This window comes from Clarias gariepinus, chromosome 28, assembly GCF_024256425.1.
Source record: "Clarias gariepinus isolate MV-2021 ecotype Netherlands chromosome 28, CGAR_prim_01v2, whole genome shotgun sequence".
In the NCBI taxonomy this organism is placed as follows: domain Eukaryota; kingdom Metazoa; phylum Chordata; class Actinopteri; order Siluriformes; family Clariidae; genus Clarias; species Clarias gariepinus.
The window spans coordinates 3,353,947-3,375,969 of record NC_071127.1 but is presented as its reverse complement, the minus strand read 5'-3'; the positions used below and the strand labels follow the sequence as shown (position 1 = coordinate 3,375,969).

At 42.0% G+C, this 22,023-nt stretch overlaps 1 protein-coding gene across 1 annotated transcript; it reads right to left on the bottom strand.

The window, feature by feature from the left end:
• Window positions 1-10,110: 10,110 nt before the first annotated feature.
• Window positions 10,111-18,916, bottom strand: LOC128515842 (forkhead box protein K2-like). The gene is made up of 9 exons (XM_053490057.1): window positions 18,443-18,916; window positions 14,596-14,787; window positions 14,026-14,173; window positions 13,786-13,932; window positions 13,494-13,687; window positions 12,391-12,593; window positions 12,104-12,310; window positions 11,779-11,973; window positions 10,111-11,655 (listed from the first exon to the last, which is right to left on the bottom strand). The coding sequence occupies exons 1-9, from the start codon at window positions 18,751-18,753 to the stop codon at window positions 11,453-11,455; spliced, it is 1,800 nt and encodes a 599-aa protein (XP_053346032.1). The 5' UTR covers window positions 18,754-18,916; the 3' UTR covers window positions 10,111-11,452.
• Between the last annotated feature and the right edge of the window lie 3,107 nt (window positions 18,917-22,023).

Here is a 22,023-nt window from a genome sequence, read left to right as displayed (position 1 = left end):
GTACTATGTGTGTGTGCACCTTATGATGGATTGGCACCTTGTCCACCAAGTCTCCTGGGATAGGCTCTATGTCCACTGCGACCTTTATACAGGATAAAGTGGTCTAGATGATGAACCAAATCAATGTTACATAATTAGATATACTATAATAGATGTGCTTAGCTTTCCACACAGTGTAAATGTGCATCACAAAAAACACTGTTGATGCTAACCACAAATAACAGCTAAAGAACAGGTCACAATATATGTATGTATTGCCCATTTGTTCGTTGTTTTCTTCACCGCAACTTCAAATAAAACCTTAAAGCTAGTTAGATAGCTAGGTGCGAATCTTCACAGGGACTAGATACGTTTTCTTTGTTGATGAACAATGTACAACTTGTGCTGTTACAAATTTATGACATTAGAGATTATAGTCATACGAATAGGAAAACCATCAGAGCTTAAGTCAGAGTTTATCTCCTGGACCCCGGACAAATAATGGACTGTGCATGTGGAGATGACCACATGAGGCGCTGTTAAACCAAACAAACAGCCTGTGTCTCACAGCATGACACCAGGACTAAGGAATTTAGTATACAGGAACTTAATAATACCAGGAATTCTTTATAATATTTCACCCCAGCACGCACACACACACACACACACACCTCATTATCCTCACTGTGTGTTCACTAAAGAGAAAGGACATAGGGAGTAAAAGATAAACTCACACTCCTCTCTTTGGTTGTCAAGACATCGTTTCCTTGGGAACTGCACACAGCTACATTCGTCCTCAAGATCTATGTGTGTGTGTGTGTGTGTGTGTGTGTGTGTGTAGAGTGTATGCAAAATGTCCAGATCTCAATGCCAGTCAACTGCAATCCTGCAGGATTAGCTTTAGAAAAGAAAAGCATGTTGACATATTTTCTACAATTATGCTAATAAAAATAAATACCACAGAGTACACTTAGTTAACTTTCGAATTAGGTACAATTGATTTGCATCATCCTCAGGAACAATTGCCCCCCTACTTACTCCCCCACTGGCCAGCGTGCACAATATTATTGTTTTCTCTACTCGGGTACCCTTGTGTATTTACACTCTCTGATATAGCAGATGGAAGCATGCACCTGCCTGGTTTGTGAGCCTCCATTAAACACAAGAAAAGATGAGAGCGAGGAGGTCAATCTTTGCGCTATGCCTAATATTATTGATATTTCTGAAAAAATGTATTTCTATATCAGCCATGACTTTGCAGGTCGGAAGATGTGATTGATATGATGAGATGTGAATGACGTTACCTCCACTTCCATGTTCAAATACAATTGAATTCCAAATCTTGGCCTCCAAGTATAATTATGAACCATATTTTGGGATCAAGTGTTTTTGGAAAAGATCTGGGGCCCTACTAAAAAACTCTCTTGGTTGTATAAACCAGACAGTAGAATAAACTCACAAATTGGTGACAAGGCATTAGTCAATTATCAAGTATCAGGCGTTCCACTGGCTGAACGTTTATGGGAATGATTGCACGAGGCTCCAAGCCACTTAGTCCGGGATCGTCATTCACGGACGTACGGCCTTCTTTAAAACATTTCCACCATTCAACATTTGCACCGTTCCTACGGCTAAGAGGACTGTGCTCGAAGTCTTCGATAAATGTCAATTGCCTGGTTTACACCTTTATACACCAGAAATTTTAGCACAAGTTCCATTTTGTCTTTAACCCCCCTCGGACATACAATATTACGTCCAAGTCAATGCCCCAAACTCCACTGTGCACTGCAGGGCGCCTTTGGCAAGTCCCAAGCCTTAATAAAATAAGAGGGTTGCATCAAGAAGGGCATCCAATGTAGTCAAGGTAGGTTTCTATCTGCAAACCGCTTACATTACGTTACTGCCATTGTTTGCCCAACCCTTTGTTATATATATACTGTATGCTTTACCTATATATATCCAGGTAAAGGCTTTGTGATGGTTATATCATTTTGGTAGTTTTGGCTGTCCTGCTAGAGCCAAGTTTGACCTTTCTGGTTGATGTTTCAGTATTTCTGAAAAAGTTTCAGACCGAATAGGAAAAAAGTCCTGACGTTTTCTTCAGTAAAAAGCCATAACGATTCCAGAAACATAGAGATCACAAATAGCTCAGAAAGGCTGGAATGCAGAAGCGGTTGGTGATTCCTGTAATTCGATGGCTTCCGTGCCAGAATCAGTGCCTACAGCAGATCATGTCACACACACACACACACACACACACACACACTGTCACAATCTGCCCTCCTGATCTTAAAATAATGATAATCATGTTTACAGTAAGGAGGAGCGCAATGCTTGAATGCTAATATATAATTACATCATTTGATTTTGCATTTAGTCCTTGGCTGAGCCAATTTCTGGGTCATGTTTGTCATTTTTTTGGCTCCAATTCAACACTAGTTTCAAATCAAAGTAGTTTTTTAGCAAACCTACCACTGCAGAAATTCACAGCGAATCACAAGCGCAATGGAGACATGCCCTTTAGCGTGAAAATGTGGAGTGTTTTCCAAAATCAATCACAGGGCCAATTTGGGAACGCCAATGAGTCTAATCTGCATGTTTTAGGACTGTGGGAGGAAACTGGAGTACCCTCGAGGAAACCCATTAAGCACGGGGAGAACATTCAAACTCCACACACACAGACCCCAAGACAAATCAAACCCGGACAAACCATTTCCCCCTTTTGACTACATTACCTGAAATTTACTAATAAATATTTACTTATATCATTTAATGTAACATTTAAGGAAGGAGTCTCCAGTGTCAGTGGTTTGTAACATTCAGCGACAAAACATTATAAGTTTTCCACATCCTTGTGACAAAGGAGTTTACTCCTCATTTAAATTTTTTTGATAACCTGTTTTAAAAAGTAGAATAAAGAAAGACTTGTGAGAGACTGAGCCTTATGTATAGTTTCGCTGTTTACTTTTGCTAAACCCCTCAGGAAAGATAATGCGCCAATGAGTCGTAGCTGGTGTGTTAACACAAACAGAGGGCGTGTGACAGGAGTGTAACTGACAACCACACAACATCTTAATAGTAAGGATTGTGACTAATATGATAACCATAATCCACCTTACAGGGCAAAACTGTGTAGCATGAGATGCAGCAAGCCAGTCAAGGGTGCCGATACTTAATTGGGTGAGATTACAGGTATAGGACGTCACACCACAGCGTCCTGCGCTCTGATTGGTCCAGAGGTGGTGATGAGTTCTACAATATACAGTGGTGTGAAAAACTATTTGCCCCCTTCCTGAATTTCTTATTCTTTTGCATGTTTGTCACACAAAATGTTTCTGATCATCAAACACATTTAACTTTTAGTCAAAGATAACACAAGTAAACACAAAATGCAGTTTTTAAATGATGGTTTTTATTATTTAGGGAGAAAAAAAATTAAAACCTACATGGCCCTGTGTGAAAAAGTAATTGCCCCCTGAACCTAATAACTGGTTGGGCCACCCTTAGCAGCAATAACTGCAATCAAGCGTTTGCGATAACTTGCAACGAGTCTTTTACAGCGCTCTGGAGGAATTTTGGCCCACTCATCTTTGCAGAATTGTTGTAATTCAGCTTTATTTGAGGGTTTTTTAGCATGGACCGCCTTTTTAAGGTCATGCCACAACATCTCAATAGGATTCAGGTCAGGACTTTGACTAGGCCACTCCAAAGTCTTCATTTTGTTTTTCTTCAGCCATTCAGAGGTGGATTTGCTGGTGTGTTTTGGGTCATTGTCCTGCTGCAGCACCCAAGATCGCTTCAGCTTGAGTTGACGAACAGATGGCCGGACATTCTTCTTTAGGATTTTTTGGTAGACAGTAGAATTCATGGTTCCATCTATCACAGCAAGCCTTCCAGGTCCTGAAGCAGCAAAACAACCCCAGACCATCACACTACCACCACCATATTTTACTGTTGGTATGATGTTCTTTTTCTGAAATGCTGTGTTACTTTTACGCCAGATGTAACCTTCCAAAAAGTTCAACTTTTGTCTCGTCGGTCCACAAGGTATTTTCCCAAAAGTCTTGGCAATCATTGAGATGTTTTTTAGCAAAATTGAGACGAGCCTTAATGTTCTTTTTGCTTAAAAGTGGTTTGCGCCTTGGAAATCTGCCATGCAGGCCGTTTTTGCCCAGTCTCTTTCTTATGGTGGAGTCGTGAACACTGACCTTAATTGAGGCAAGTGAGGCCTACAGTTCTTTAGATGTTGTCCTGGGGTCTTTTGTGGCCTCTCGGATGAGTTGTCTCTGCGCTCTTGGGGTAATTTTGGTCTGCTGGCCACTCCTGGGAAGGTTCACCACTGTTCCATGTTTTTGCCATTTGTGGATAAGGGCTCTCACTGTGGTTCGCTGGAGTCCCAAAGCTTTAGAAATGGCTTTATAACCTTTACCAGACTCATAGATCTCAATTACTTTTGTTCTCATTTGTTCCTGAATTTCTTTGGATCTTGGCATGATGTCTAGCTTTTGAGGTGCTTTTGGTCTACTTCTCTGTGTCAGGTAGCTCCTATTTAAGTGATTTCTTGATTGAAACCGGTGTGGCAGTAATCAGGCCTGGGGGTGACTACAGAAATTGAACTCAGGTGTGATAAACCACAGTTAAGTTATTTTTTAACAAGGGGGGCAATCACTTTTTCACACAGGGCCATGTAGATTTGGAGTTTTTTTTTCTCCCTTAATAACGTAAACCTTCATTTAAAAACTGCATTTTGTGTTCAATTATGTTATCTTTGAATAATAGTTAAATGTGTTTGATGATCAGAAACATTTTGTGTGACAAACATGCAAAAGAGTAAGAAATCAGGAAGGGGGCAAATAGTTTTTCACACCACTGTATATACAGACAGACAAACAGAGAGAGACTGAGAGAGTGAGACAGACAGAAAGGTGAAACACTGGCAATCAGACATTATTATTTTGGATACAGTACACACTCCTCAGACAAACAGAGCTGGTGTGAGACAGAGAGACAGACAGATGGAGTGAAAGAGATGAAGTGAGAGAGACAGATAGAGTGAGACAAAGAGACAGACATACAGAGTGAGAGAGACCGACAGTGTGAGAGAGAAACAGACACATGGAGTAAGAGAGAGAGTAAGAGAGAGAGATGGATAGAGAGAGATAGTCAGATAAAGTGAAAGGGAGACAGATGGAGTAAGAGAGAGACAGACAGAGTAAAAGAGAGTGATGGAGTGAGAGAGAGACAGACAGCGTGAAAGAGACAAATGGAGTGAGAGAGAAACAGACAACGTAAAAGAGAGTGATGGAGTGAGAGAGAGACAGACAGACAGAGTGAAAGAGACAAATGGAGTGAGAGAGACAGACAGGTTTAGTAAGAGAGAGACAGATGAAGTAAGAGAAACAGAGAGACAGACTGTCGTGAGAGACAGACAAAAAATGAGAAAGAAACAGACAGATGGAAAAAGACAGAGAGAGATGAAGTAAGAGAGAGAGAGAGACAGACAGAGTGAAAAAGAGACAGAGGATTATTCAAGATTAAGATACAAGATTCAAAGAACTTTATTAATCCCAGAGGGGAATTTCTTAATTAAGAGAGAGACAGACCAATGGAGTGAGAGAGAGAGAGAGAGAGACAGACCAATGGAGTGAGAGAGAGACAGACAGACAGATGGAGAGGGAGAAAGAGAGAGAGAGACAGATGGAGAGGGAGGAAGAGAGAGAGACAGATGGAGAGGGAGGAAGAGAGAGAGACAGATGGAGAGGGAGGAAGAGAGAGAGAGACAGATGGAGAGGGAGGAAGAGAGAGAGACAGATGGAGAGGGAGGAAGAGAGAGATTCATGTAGAGCATGATAAGGCGGCACTCATCAGTCAGACCATTAGACACACTACACACTCCTCAGAGACTGGGTGCTCGGCTACACAGCACCTCATGGTGGCCAGACAGGTCTCTAACCCACACACACTCACACACACATTTCCTTTATTTATTAGAGCACACTTAGTAGTTAGCATAGGAGGCTAGTCACCATGATGAGCGGTTTATGTGTATTAATTTGAGACTCAGCAGTTCACAGGTATGAAGTAAAGTCTCTCTCTTTGTCTGTCTGTCTCTCTGTCTGTCTGTCTCTCAGCCAGCATGTCCTCATCTCTGTGTCCTCATGATGTACAAGCTGGCTCCTGACTCAAGAGTAATAAGATTGGCATTCCTTTTTGGGACTGTGTGTATGTGTGTGTGTGTGCGCGTGTGTTGATGTTGGCACCGCTGTGTGTAATTAATTAATTTGTTGACATAAATGTCTGTCACTCACAGGTATAATGAAAGAGTAATGACTGTCATGTCAGTTGAGCTGGTTTGAGGTTTAAATATCAACAGTAACTTGGGATGTGTACGATGTTTCATATTGGGTGCAAATACTGACATAGTGTCATTCAGTGCTCTAAAGATCTCAAACGACGAGCAGACGAGTAAACATACTGCGAAAATGTTGATGAAACAGATCACAATAATAATGAAAATAACACATGGGGACTAAACTTCTATAAAGCGCTATATATAAATAAAATTTATTTGAACTGAAAGATTTGGCTAGCAATCGATTTGTTTAATTCAGATCATCAAACAAATTTCAATATTAGATGATGGAGTTAAATCTGATTGAGATGTTGTGGCATGACCTTAAACAGGCTAAACTCTCTAATGTTGCTAAATTCTGGGAAACAGCAATGTGAAGGTCTCATTGGCAGCTAGTGGAACCTCTTGATTGCTGTTGCCGCCGCCACGGGTGGTGCAACCAGTTAATAGGTTTAGGGGCAATTACTTTTTCACATCATTTAAAACTGCATTTTGTAATACTTTATCAGCTTAACTTCTAAACGTTTTGATGATCTCAATCATGGTCACGTAGAGGTTAGCACTGTCGCCTTGCACCTTCAGAGTCAAGGGTTCGCCTCAGGTATACGCGCATGTTCTCCCTGTGCTTGGTAGGTTTCTTCTGGGTACTTTGGTTTCTTCTCCCTTCACACTCAAAAGACAAGCAAATTTCCCCTTGAGCGTTTGGTAATAGTTTGGCACCCTGTCGAGTGTGTACCCCACTTCATGCCCTTGAAGCCTTGAAACCCAGCCTTGAAACTGTAGAATTGTAACCTCTTACAGTGGTTGCAGCATTAACGCCGATAAATAGATATTTTAAGCTAGTGTTTCTCTCAGGCCATCACTTGTGTTTTGTACCTTGTATAAAAATACATCCAACCAATATCTATCCTGTGTAGAGTCGCAGTGCGGCTGGAACAAAGAGCAGCTGAAGCGTCAGGAACATCTGCGGATGAGGTACACCCTGGATAGTAGGTAGCTCAGTGGTTAAGGCATTGGACTATTCATCAGAATTGTCCCAAATTCAAACCCCAGCATCACCAAGTTGCTACTGTTGAGTCCTCAAGAAAGGCCCTTAACCCTCAGCTGCCCTGATGTATAAGGAGCAATGTAAGTCGCTCAAGAGAAAGGGTGTCTGCCAAAAACCGTAAATGATAAGAGACTAACAAAATCTGCCTCTTCTACATGGTAAGACTTGAATTCCAAGCATGTTCTTTAGAAACAACCATTACACCCTTGGTATTGATCCACTTTTATTTGTTGTTTTGCAAACGTTACAATCTCAGCCAGTTTCAACAGGCTGAGATGGCAATTTGGCAGCACTTTGACTTTTTTAATGATACCAAGTGATTTCCAGGTAAGCTTCTCATAGCCAAGGAATTCGAGGAACTTGGATTCGACAATTTGCTCCCATTTAATTAAAGACATGTCACAACAGGGTAGTATTCACACACATTTTCCTTGATACACACACAAGGTAAGACAGACTAGAGAAATAGACAATATGACTGACAGTGTGTGCACACCCGCACATACGCCTTACCAGGTTGCCGCCTAATCTCACACACTATAAAAAAATATATAAAAAAATCAACATGGTCACATGACTGAGATAAATAATTGTATTAGACCTGAGTTAACCTTGGCTTTAGTCCTTTACCCGAGGTAACCTCAATATTTCTGTGATGTGATACTGAACCGAAGATTTGCTTCTTATATTAATGTCTTGCACCATGGTACTAAGAGCCAGCTGTTAGGGGCTGCAAAAAATAAAAAATAAATAAAAAAGTGCTTGGACCTCATCAGCTGCTGCCTGAGGGAGGGGATGATATACAAACCTAACTCATCGATAAACACGGAAAGAACGACAAATGTGAAAGCTGCTAATTGGTCACATCGGTTATGACATTACCAGCTGAGGGGTGAAATTTTTGTCTTGAAGAAAAAAAACATTACACGTTATATTTCACATGTTCACTTGAAATGGTTTAAAATGCATATAGTTAAAAATCATCCACACTTCAGCTCTAAAAACTAACGTGGGCGGATTTCGAACGTTAAACACAGAGCTGAGAAAAGCAGGGAACAATGGGAAGAAGACGAAAACGGATGAGGGATAGCAGTTAGCAGGGACTCTGTTTCCTGTGTGTACACACACACATACACAAAGAGGTGTGAGGATTCATGCGCTTCATTTTCTTGAGTTTTACTCGGTTCTCTCTGTCTCCAGGGCAACGCCTCCCACGCCTGTGCGCTACAGAGATGTGTTCATTAATACACACATATACACATACACACTTGACTGTCTACGGCCGTGAGGGACAAATCCACAGACAGAAAGACAGAGCACACAGTGCTCTTAGCAGTTTGCTCCAGCTTTTATTTTCTGAATACTAGAGAAAATGATCACAATAAGGGTTTGATTATCAGGAAACATCCTAAACACTGTCCATGTTTTTTTTTTTAGAATTGGCCAGACAGATTGACAATGACAGAGACTAAGACATACAGGACACACATCTCATCAGAACCTTTCTGAAGATCTCCAAGATCATGTGACCGAGGGACTTTGCAGCTTTGCCGCTGAAACATCAGACTACCGCACACAACAAAGGCCACAAAGTAATCGTTTAACTTTCGATCCACTAGGGGGCAGCTCAGAGCTAAAATGACACCCACCAGGGAATGGAATCATCATCCTTGACCCCTTCCTTTGATTTAGCCATGTACAGATAAAGTGTAGGAGGTGATGATGTGCACTACAGATGTGCATCCAGATTATTCATTCATTAGGGTCAACCTGATATATAAACACAGAACACACTAGAAGAGGTCCAATCTGAAGAGATATCTAGGTTTCTTCTGCTCCCTGGTGGTCCTGAGAAGAACTGCCATGTGCGGAGGCTGCGTCATGAAATCTGCAATGTTGTGATGTGCAAATGATTTGCAACATACGTTTTACATTTTAGACTAAGAACATACCTTAGATGAATAAAACCAATGTGACAGTTTTCTACACCCCCTCCCATTATCAGTCCTTCCACTTCTCCATCCATTCTTCAATTTACCCACCCCATCCCGTTATTATTCCTTTCATTTCTCCATCCCAGTATTTTCCCATTTGAGTAAATGTTTCTTCCATTTCTCAATCCCTCCCCATTTTTCATCCCTTCCAGTTATCACTCCTTTAATTTCTCCATCTGTGCTTCATCACTCCTTAATTTTCTTAATCCCCTCTATTGTAGTTAATACTCCATCCAAATTCTCCACCCCTTCCCATTATCACTTCATCTATTGCTTCATCTTTCTTTTATTACTCCTTCCTTTTCTCCATCCCTTCCATTAATTATTTCTCTATTACTTTTCATTATTTCTTTAATTTCTCCATCCCTTCCCCATTATCACTCCTTCCATTTCTTCATCTCTTCCAGTTATTCCTAACACACCTCTACAGCCCTTAATCATTTTATTTATTTCCTATCCCTTCCCTACCATTTTTTCTCCACCTCATTTCCACAACTTTCTCCTACTTCTGTTTCCCTCCAAATCTCCTCCTCTCTAATTTCCCCTTCTCTCCACATTCTCCATCAATCCTGACCTTTACCCATATCTTCCTAACATCTTCTCTTGTCTGTCCTTCTCACTTCCTGCTCATCCTCCTTCCCCGTTCCGGCGGTGTTACACTTAATTTAGCACACTTCCCTCCCCACAATCAGGGATCAGATGAGGTTTTCTGAAGGAAACATGGGAAGGCAGACATGTTTAAGGTTTAAATTAATTTATATAAAAAAAGAAGCATTTTCCCAATGTAGCAGAACAAAAAAAGATTTTTTTTTTCTTCTTCTTTTCTCATACTTTCATTCTCAGGGACACATACAATCAACATGTGAGTACTCTGGAGCAGGTCGTTCGGTTGCTGGGTGAAGTCTAAATCCTGAACATGGCTGTGGTGTGTGTCGTTATTATCAGGATGCGCAAGAGCTCTGTGAAATCACATCTCGAACATCGTTCTTATGTATAAAAGAAGAAAACAGACTCAGACTTGAAAAAAAAAAACCTAACAATTAATTCAATATAGAATTATTTTTAAAAAGAAAAAAAAAAAGAAAATTATTTTCCTAAACGAACATGAAGACGAGCGATTCAGACATCCTCTGAGGCTGTTCTGGAGAACATGTAATCCAATGGAAATTCGTGTCTATAAACATCCTCAAAAAACAAACAAAAAAATGTAAAAATGTGTGCTCCACCTGACAAAATACTGCATATCTCCTGTGTGTGTGTACTCGCTTTACTATCTCTCTCTCTCTTACACACAGAGAGAGAGAGAGAGAGAGAGAGAGGGAGGGACAGGTGGGCTCTCAGATGGGAGTCGTGGCTGGCTGTGGACATGTGTGTGTCAGTGTGTGTGTTGGAGCTGGGCAATATGATGACATCATAACCTACCGCTTTTTAGGGAAAACTAAGAGAAAAAAGATGCAAGACAAATAAAGCGAAAAAATAGTCTGTGTATGTGTGAGAGAGAGAGTGTGTGTGAGTGTGTTGACTTGTTAATCAGCTCTTTGTTTCAATCGCGTAAACTGATTAATTGATCTTAACGGGTTTAAAAAAATCGAAACGTCATGTGCGGATTGATGTGTACTGTGGTCTGTTAGGTGGTATTATTCATATCGCCCAGCTCTTGTGTGTGTGTGTATATATATATATATATATATATATATATATATATATATATATATATATATATATGTATGTGTGTGTGTGTGTATAAATATATAAATATGCGCTGAACACAGCGTGTTTGGTATGAAACAGGAAACACGGGACACGTGACATGACGCCCCTCGGCGTGAACGGAATAGAAGTCCCTTACAGCAGGCAGGTGGGCGGAGCCAACAAGTGGGCATGGTTACGACTTCAGAGATGGTCCGGGACGTCCGTTTGAGGGTGTTTTTTTTTTTTTTTTTTAGTTTTGTATTGAAATCTGTAAATAATGGACATGGGAACAGAGAGAGAGAGAGAGAAGGAGGTAAATATGACAGACAGTGAGAGGTGGAGCTAAAGGAGAAAAAAAAAAATGGGGGGCTGGGGTTTCGTTAATGCCTAGTCGTGACTGGCAGCGGCGGCGGTGGGCGTGTCCATGTTGGCCGTTCCGTTCGGGTCGGAGGAGGAGATGACACGCTGCTGCTGCTCCTCTGTTTTTTGTCGTTTGCTCTCCAGCGGCTCGCTCTCTCCGTTCTGTCGTTTAGTGGGCAGGGACGCGGAGACGGAGGCGTGCGCCGCTAACAGGTGGAGCGGACTGGACACTGAATGTGTGCGCGCGCACACACATACACACACACACACACAAACAGAGAGAGGATTATAGATAAGACTTTTAGGTATTGTCAGTTATTTATTACACAGTGTGTGTGTGTGTGTGTGTGTACCCGTGCTGGCCGTAGCGATGGGCAGCGTGTGTGTGCCGTTCTGCACAATGGTTTTGATGGGCAGCTGGTGCTGACCCAGCGGCGCCTGCTGCACGATGGTGACCGTCTGGAGGGGCGTGGCCACGCCGCCCTGTATGATCCGATTGGCCGAGCCTATGGAGGTGTGAGTGATGGTGGGAACGGCTTCAACTTTCACTGCAAACACAAACACAGAGAGTAAAATAAGTCAACACACACACACACACACACACACACACACACACTACATCTCTTTTTTTCTCTCTCTCCGTGTGTGCAGCCTGTCCACCGGGGCATGACCTCTGACCTTTTCCCTCCGAGTTCGTGGCTCCGTTCTCCTGCGGTGCGTGCGGAGGTTTAGCAGCGCTGACAGGGATCTGATGGAGGACGTGGAGCGTCTGCATCAGGGTCTGAGGGGCCACCGTGGAGGACGAGCAAGAAGACGAGGACGAGGAGGTGAACACCACGGGTCTCTGGACCGCTATCAGCACTGGAGCACTGCTCACTGGAGAACCTACACACACACACACACAGTCATTTATGGTATACTTCCAGCATGTTCTAAGTGTAGAGTGTGTGTGTGTATGTGTATACCGGGCGTGGCCTGAGCAAGGTGAGCCTCCTGAATCACAGCGATTTTGGGCTGGATGGCCGCAGAGTGGACAGGGGGCGGAGCAGGGGCGGGGTCTGTCTCTGAGGGAACAGGCGAGCCCTCTCGCGACAGGCTGTCTGGGGTCTGGACGCCACTGGAGTGGGCAGAGAGAACGCCAGAGTGGCTGGGTGACGCTGGGGCGCTCCTGTGTCAAGGTCAAAGGTCAAAGCATTAAAAATACTTGTTTCCCTGGGCGTATTCCAGTTAACACAGGGAACGTTTATCAAAGAAAACTAAATAAAACACAGAAGAAAATATATAAAATAAAATAAAAGAACAAGAGAGTAAAAGTACAAAATTCCAAAAGCGGATATAATTAGTTATAGGTATATTTAATAAACAGAAGAATTAAAAATAAATAATAATTTTTAAAAAATGCACATAAACATTAAACAGCCACCAGGTGGAGTCAAAGCATCTCACAAAACCTCCAATCAATAGGAAAGCTGTGTGTATATATTTGTGTGTGTGTGTATATATATATATATATCTTTGTAGCACGGGCCGCCAGGCAAACTTAAGGGAGGTGACCAAGAACCCGATGGTTAGTCTGAAAGAGCTCCAGTGTTTCTCGGTGGAGAGAGTAGAACCTTCCAGAAGAAAAAACATCTTGTAGCATCATAGTCAAAATGACTTGAGGCTTTAATTGGTTCCATAGAGGCTTCAAAAAATAATAAATGAATAAAATAGTTTCCCATAGTCTGAGAGTCCTTCAGGTGCCTTTTGGCAAACTCCAAACGGCCGTCATGTGCCTTGTACTGAGGAGTGGCTCCTGTCTGGTCGTTCTCTACCATGCACGTCTGCAGAAATGGTTGTTCTTCTGGAGGGTTCTCCCTTTCTCCACCGAGAAACACTGGAGCTTATTCAGACTAACCATCGGGTTCTTGGTCACCTCCCTTAAGTTTAAATATCTCAAGGGTGATTAGTGGAAACGGGAGTATTTTTTTCATAAATTTGCAAACAACAACAAGATTTATGAGGTATTGTTTGCAGAACTTTGAAGAAAATAATAAATGTGTGTGTGATGTACTAGCGGTGTGCCCACCTGGAGGAGAGAGGTCCGAGCGGGGTCCTGAAGCAGGGCACTCCCCGAGGTCTGCGCTTCCTGAAGGCCTGCTCGATGAGCTTCCCCTCTGAGGACGGGTCGATCCTCCAGAACGAACCCTTCCCCGGCTCCTCCTGCGAGCGCGGCACCTTGATGAAGTACCGGTTCAGGGACAGGTTGTGTCTGATCGAGTTCTGCAACACCCACACACAGACAGAAATGCACAATCACGTCTAGATCACTGCGAGACACAGTGTATGTGTGTGTGTGTGTGTGTGTGAGTGAGACTGACCTGCCAGCCCTTATCTGCGCTCCTGTAGTAGGGGTAGTTCTTGGTGATGTGTGTGTAGATGCCGTTGAGTGTGAGCTGTTTGTCCGGGGCGAGCGTGATGGCCTGGACGATCAGCTGAGCGTACGAGTATGGAGGTTTGGAGTCGTCCTGCACGGAGACAGCAGACAACACACACAGACCTTTATATCTGTCGGACTGTGACCGTTACAGCGCTGTGTGTGCGTGTGTGAGAGCTCTTACTTTGGGACTGTCTCCACCTGATGCGTCTTTATCCATCTCTGAGTGAGAGGTGTCATTGATCAGGTGCAGGTCTGAGGACACCATGCGGCCGAGTCTGTACCCCGAGGAACCGGCGCCGCGAGGGCTCGATGGACACGAGTTCGCCGCACTGACATACACACACACAGATATGTGAGGACATTCCTTTATATGAACCCTGTGGCATTAAAACACACACACCTGGAAGCAACCATCAACTCTTGACCCTTGAACCCCATATAAACCAAGGATTTAAGTTCAACCCTCATGGGACAGTTTTAGTGACAGGACATGGTACTGTAGAATGACCTCAGTGCTCACCAAGACATCTTGAACAATGCTATGCTTATAGGCAACTTTGGGTCCACACTTTGTTGAAGGCCCTTTTCTATTCCAACATGACTCCGCCGCAGTGCACAAAGCAAGGACTATAAAGACATGGTGTGATGAGTTCGATGTGGAAGAACTCGACCGGCCCAAACATAGAGCCCTGACCTCAACCCCATCCACTAGTGACCGGGGGTAACAAGAAAAATGTGTGTGTGTGTCTACCTGATGGTGCCGGTGGGCGAGGGCAGAGGGCTCATCAGGTGTGCGATGTTATCCGGGATGTTGATTGACAGCGGGGAGATCTGAGGCTGCACCGCCTTCACCGGAGACTCCGCCTCCTTCGCGTCCTTCTTGCCCCGCCCCAACGCCGTGAACGTGATCTTTATACTCGTACTGGGGAAACGGAATGTGCACCTACACACACACACAAAACATATTATAACGAGTAAACAATGTTTCATCATATCTCACACACACACACACACACACACAGTCAGTGTAGTGGTGTCTCTCTTAATGATGCTCTGGAGGCTGTGGTGTGTGTGTGTGTGTGTGTCAGGGCTGTGCTAAATTAAGCGTTCCCTTGTTACATGAAGGCTGTACACACACTCAGGTCCCATCACACACACTCACAAGCAGTGTGTGAAAATCAGGTGACGTCCATCTTCAAACTGTGTGTGTGTGTGTGTGTGTGTGTGTGTGTGTGTGTGTGTGTGTGTGTGTGTGTGTGTGTGAAAGAGACAATGTAAACACTAGCTCTGTAGAAACAAGTCCTGACACGGAGGATCTGTTAAACATTTTAAAACAACAAGGCACACCCATACACACACACACACATTAACACGTCATGGGAAAAGTTTTCAAATGCTGAGTTTTAGAGCATGAACATACACGCACTAGACACACACACCTGAAGACATCAACTTTTTTAAATGTTTTTTTTTCTCCTGAATCATAACCTTTAGCACAAAACACACACAATACATGTCTGTATCAACTGTTAAGAAGGTGTGTGTGTGCGTGTGTGTGAGAGAGAGAGAGAGGCTTGTTAAGAAAGGAATGTTTGACTTCCCAAACAGTGCATTTTTTCCTTTGTTTGTTGTCCCTTTCCCTTCTTCAGCTTCCTCACACACACACACATACACACACACACACACACACACACACATACACACACACACACACACACACACACACACACACACACACACACACACACACACACACACACACACACACACACACACATACACACACACACACATACACACACACACACACACACACACACACACACACACACACACACACACATACGGTTGAGAAGAAAAGAGTTCTGCAGTATCAGCAGGCGGTTGCCATGGCGATGTAACTTTAACCCAGAGGAATTTAACACTAATTAATCATTTCTGTGTGTGTGTGTGTGTAAACCACTCGGTACCTATTTTACGACATCAGAGCATGTACACACACACACACTTGCTGTTAAAGTTGCTGTTTGTAGAGAATGAATCATCAGCTCCTGACCAATCAGAGCACAGGATCAGGACACAGTGTACACAGCACTTCCTGTTCCAGGGTCACAGCGCCAGGCATCACACACTCCACACGTCTGGACTTCCTCTCTGACCCACATGTGTACGAGGAACAGGAAAGCACTTTCTCTTACACAGACACACACACTAGGCACGAGAGACACCTCCCGACATGATATTCTTATGATACTTTGTTGCCTATTTGAATAATATCACAATAATTCTATATAACTTTTCTCTGATTTTGTTACAATTTTAAAACTTTAAAATGTCTAATGAGTAATTAAATGTATCACGTCCTTCATAACATTAGTTTTCTCACTTTAAAAAACAAACGCAACGTTTAAACACTACAATCTAACTTCAAATACAAGAGTTTAACTTCACATTAAATTACACACAAAGCTACACTGTTACTGAGCAGAGCGTATCCCTGTTACATCATCCGCCATCTTTATTATTTCTAATTAAACTATGAAGCAAATAAATCACTCCTACCACAAGGGATGGACATGTGTAAATAGTTCAGAGAGCGCCACCTGTAGGATTATACAGAAACTGTGACACTTTTCCACCTCGGACGCCTCAAAGCCCCAAAACTCAACTTGACCGTGTGCGTGCGCGAGGACATTCTGACGCACGTGATTTTTGAATAATTAGCGCTCGTGGTGTTTTGAGACTGGTGTAATAAGAATGATTTTTATCTGAGGAAATCAAACTGAAAACCAGGCATAACTTTAAGAGTGTATTGTGTGTGTGTGTGTGTGTGTTGTGTGTGTTGTGTGTGTATAAAGAGATGCGTGAGTCAGCGTGAAGATACATATCTCTACATATCTTACACACACAACTCAATTCTCTTGCACACACGCAATACACCCTCAATCCTTCACAAACAAACAAACACATACACACTCGCATACAAACTCTCACACACACACACACAATACTTTCCACAAACTCATACAAATTCTCTCTCTCATACACACACACTGTCTTACTCTTACACACACACACACTCTCCCTTTCACACTCACACTTTCTCTCACACACACAAACAATACCCTCCTTTTCACACAGACACACACATGGCATACTTTTTCGCTCTCCTTCTCTCTCTCTCACACACACACTTACACAAGTCTTCCTTTTCCGCTGGAGAATAATACACTTTTGCTCTGCCACACCCACTGAGAACAACAGGGGTGTGTATGTGTTTTTATTGTCGAGTGTATACAGTATTTGCATGTTGTTTATCTAAACCTGTGTGTGTGCATCATGCTAATTGAACACATTTCCCTTTAACCCAACACACTCCCCACTTCTGTGTGTGTGTGTGTGTGTGTGTGTGTGTGTGTGTGTGTGTGTAAGAGACAGTGTGTTTACAGGTTATGAAACCTGTAACAGTGTGTTTAATCAGATGCAACATCAACCTTGAGTCTGTTTCCCGAAAAATCAGGCTGTTTATTTACTCTGGTGTACTGACCTCTCTCGCTCACACACACATCTAAATTCACCTTTATTGTCCATTACTACAGGATTTTAACCCTAGGAAAGACTGTGTAATGTACAACACTCAAATTATTTAAATCATATTCACTATGTGTGGTTGTGTGTGTTCATCTCTCTCAGAAACTGAGCTAACAAAGCTAAGCTAACCCCCACAGAATACACACACACACACACACACACACAAAAACAAAATGACTAATATTCAGTGATGCACAGATATGAAATGTAACGGAAACCTGACTGTGCGTTTTTAGACTGTTAACGTTTTTAACGGCTGCTTATTGAATGAATGACGTCAACGCTAACGCGATGCTAGCTTAGCGCCTCGCGCGAGGCAGAACATATTTTAAAAAAGGGAAAAAATGGTTTAAAAAACAACTCTCACTTAGGTTGTGTGAAATAAGTGTGTAAATTATTTAGATCTAACGAAAAATAAAATAAAATGAAGATAAAATAAAACCGCTCATTAAAGCTCGCGCGTGCACGGTAACCAAGGTGACCTTTTATTTCAGTCAGTCTTCTTTTTTTCTTCATTTATATATTTTACTATTCTTATATATTTAAAAAAGGTATTTTTCACTTATTTCAAAAGGAATAAATAAATAACAATGGGAATAATCGTTTAAGTAATATAACGATTTAAGTGTGTTAATATATTGCGCTAATAAACCGTTAAAGCCAGTCTCCATGGAGACGCGCGAGAGAGGCGCTGCACGTGCGCCACGTAAGAGTCATAATAATAACAACAACAACAAGAGCAAGGAGAGGCGACACACACACGCTGGTGAGCCGCGCGGTATAAACACTCTAACTGTGAGAGAAGTGTGTGTAAAAGTGAACAGTGTGTGTAAAAACGATTAAAGAGTGATTCTTTAAGGAGCTTTAAAGAGCTCACGCGCGGGACGCGCAGGAAGTTTACTCGCGCACGAGCACGTACGCGCGTGCGTAGCAGCGGTGAGGCACATGGCCGATAGTGAAAGTGTGTGTGTGTGTATGTGTGAGAGAGAGGTGGAGGAGGCACTCACACTCGGGGCAGCTGTAGCGGAGGAGCCCCTCTCCGCAGAAACACTCCGTCCACGAACACCCCGTTCTTGCCGAGGCAGCGCAGGTAGAAGTCCTCCTCCTCCTCCTCTTCATCGTCGTCGTCGTCCCCGGCGGTGAAGAGCTCCAGGTGCCTGCGGGAGATGAAGCTCGAGTGGCCCATGCTCACATCCACCGAGCCCTGAGAGGAGTTCCGGCCCACCGTCACCGAGCGCTTCTTCATCAGGTACTCGAACTCGCGGCCCTCAAGCCGGGCCACCGCCGGGCCGCTCAGCCCCATCCCCACCGCCGCCATGTTTCACCCAAAAAAACAAAACAAACCTAAACAACGGCGACCTAATCCTCCGGCGACCTAACACACTGCTCCCTCCGGTGGCCCCCGCACAGCCAGGGTCGCTCGAACTGTATCAACAAACAAACAGTATTACCACCGGAATCCAGCAGCACCGACACACACACAGGGGCAGGGCAGGACAAGCGTGAACGTGCAGAAGCAGCGGCGAGAGGAGGAAGAGGGGTAGCAGGGGAGGGGAGAAAACAAAACAGAGCCAGTCACAACACAGGGATGAGTGACAAACACACCGGCGGGCCAATCACAGCGCAGAACGGTGATGCGGTAATTCGAATGTGAGCCAATGGGAGATGAGAACACGGGGCGGGGCCTGTGGAGCAAGGTCGGTTGCGCCGTACATCAACACCGGAGAGACTGGAGGAGTGTGGACAAAACACGGAACTGGAACATCTGTGTGTGTGTGCGTGTGTGTGTGTGTTTGTGTGTGAGGGTGTGAAATGAATAAAAACTAAACGTAGAAAAATATCCATTTCATTATGATCAGAAAATAAAGATTTATTTATTATTAAATTGTGTTTGCACATCATTTAAACTGGACTGAGATTTGTAAGGGAATAAAAAGTAAAAAAAAAAATATATATATATATATATATAAATATATATATATATATATATATATATATATATAAATATATATATATATATATATATATATATATATATATATATATAGAGAGAGAGAGAGAGAGAGAGAGAACTTTAAAAAATGCCGAAACAATAAAATAATAATAAAATAAATCATGACGGGGAAAAAAGAAAATAATAACAATATAAAAGTTTTTTTTTTTTAATAAGTAAATGATTAATACTGTGGGAAAGTTAAAGTTACAGCAATACAAGGACAAGAAAAATGTTAAAAGTTTGCTCAAATCTATAGTTTAAATATTTTTAGCTGTATTTAGTTTAATTAATTTATTTATTCATCGATTAATTTATTTATTCTTTGTTCTATTTATTTGTTTATTTTGTTTATTAATTTATATACCTATTTATTTGTTTATTTATTTATTGATGCATTCATTTATTTATTTATTTAGCTAGTTAGTTAGTTACTTATGTTATAGAGTTAGTTACTTTTTTGTCCCATGTCCTAAAAATAATAAAACAGTAAATCATTACATCATTACACTCCATGTTTCTTCATTCTTATTTATTCCTCCATGTCCAATGAATTAAATATTATTATATTTGTATGTTCATTTCATGGAAGTGTGTGTGTGTGTGTGAGTCCATAAGAAATATAAAACTAAAGCTTCATACATGTACACGTGCACTCAATTGTATTTCTTTGGATTAATGAAAAAAAATCAAAATTTTCATTAATATACTGAATGCAATGTTGCTGTATCAGAGCCGATGTGACGTCACAACGGGAGACACGATCCACTCCGGGTTTTACCTCTAACTTTGAGACTGTGTTTATCTAAATGTCAGGGGAGGGAGGAGCCATGCACTCCATTCATGATCCAGTCATTATATATTTATATAATGTGAATAAACGAAAATAATAACTTAATAATAATAATAATAATAATAATTATAATAATATCCCTTAATTATAAACAATGTGTATTTATTTTTGTCTGTATAAAACTAAATAATCTAACAGTCGCTGCAAACATAGGTTTAATCCTGTACACAAAATGTACCAGAAATGCAGCAGAAACTGACTTAAAATTCTTCCACAGACTTCAATATAATAAATGAAGCCTCAGCCGTGGGGGAAACGGTCAACCGAAACATATCGAGCTCTGTAGGAGAGCCAGAGGTATTTATTTAACCAAAAACACAAGAGCTCCAAAATGGGTTAAAATGGCATATGTCTATACCCTTCAGGCTGGTGCTCTCCAGAGGAGCGCGTTTTAACTGCTATAGCAGGCTTGCTGTCACTGACTCTTATCGTTATGGACATCAGTACAACAGGATGCTCGACAGGTAGTCTTTGAAGTCTCCAGACACATGGAAAATTGTAACTTTTTACCCAAAGGTCTTAAAGGTCTTAAAAGGTCTTTTTTTTATCCTTAGAGGGAACCTCAAGAAGGAGGTATTGAAATGATTCTCATGGCTGGATCAGGAAACTGTCATGAAGTATTACTTTCCTAATGTATTGAGATGCTTGGGAAGCCCTATAGAACAGTTCTGGAGAGAATCTCAGGTTCAGTTTTAGAGATTATCACTTACAGCAAAATCAGATCAATGCCTAAACCCAAGCCACCGGATGCAGTGCCGGTCCCAAGCCCAGATAAAGTGGGAGGAGGGGAGGGGGTGTTGCACCGTCTTGCGTACAAACCTGTTTCAGAGCTGTGTGTGGATCTGATGGTCCACTGTGGTGACACTTTGGCAGGAGCAACCGAAAGATAAACAGCAACGACTTACTGGACAATTAGCATTTCTGTCCATCTCTTGTGGTTGTCCAATTAAATCCACTTGAGAACCCACCCACAAGGGCGTGTATTTTGTTCTACAGTAGCATCTCATTAGCATCAATTTTTTTTATTTTATCTGTGTGTCTGAGGAGTGTCTAAGGTCGGATAAATGCTGGAATGTAGACTGATGAAGAATTTTGTTGCATTATGATCCCCATTAGGGTTTCTCTATCCAGAAGATTAAGTCATGTAATTTGTTTAATTAGCATAATGTTCATACAAATAACAGCAAAGCGATAAAAGTTTTTTCAGGTTCTAGACCTGTTTTTTTTATTTCTTTAATCAAATACGACTTTGACATAAATCTCTCCTCAGTTTATCAAGGTTCCAGTTAGCGACCATCACCTCAGTGTAAAAGATTCAACACACCAAGTTCAATTATCTGTAATGCCCTCACATCAGCAGCAGATGTCTCTCTCTTTTAACGCTCCAGAGCTTCACCTGAATTACAGACACTGACATGCTGTAGTCTTGTCTCCTTATGGCTACAGTCTAAAGTCCTTACAGAAATATGTCCCTTCAGAGCTGATTATCAGGATAAACTAGTCGAATTGAAGTAATTATGAATTGTCTAATTGACGTAACAGCAGCACGGATACATCTATGGATTACACAGGAGCCCTGCTCACTGTCCCCTGCTGGAGGATTCTGTAACCATCAATCAGGTAAGAAAATGAAACTAAAACCCGCAGAGACAGTGTTCTAGGAGATACACATTACTCAAGGTATTTAATAAAATAATAAGATATTTGACTCCTTTTGGGGAAAACAAGTCAGTATTTTATTT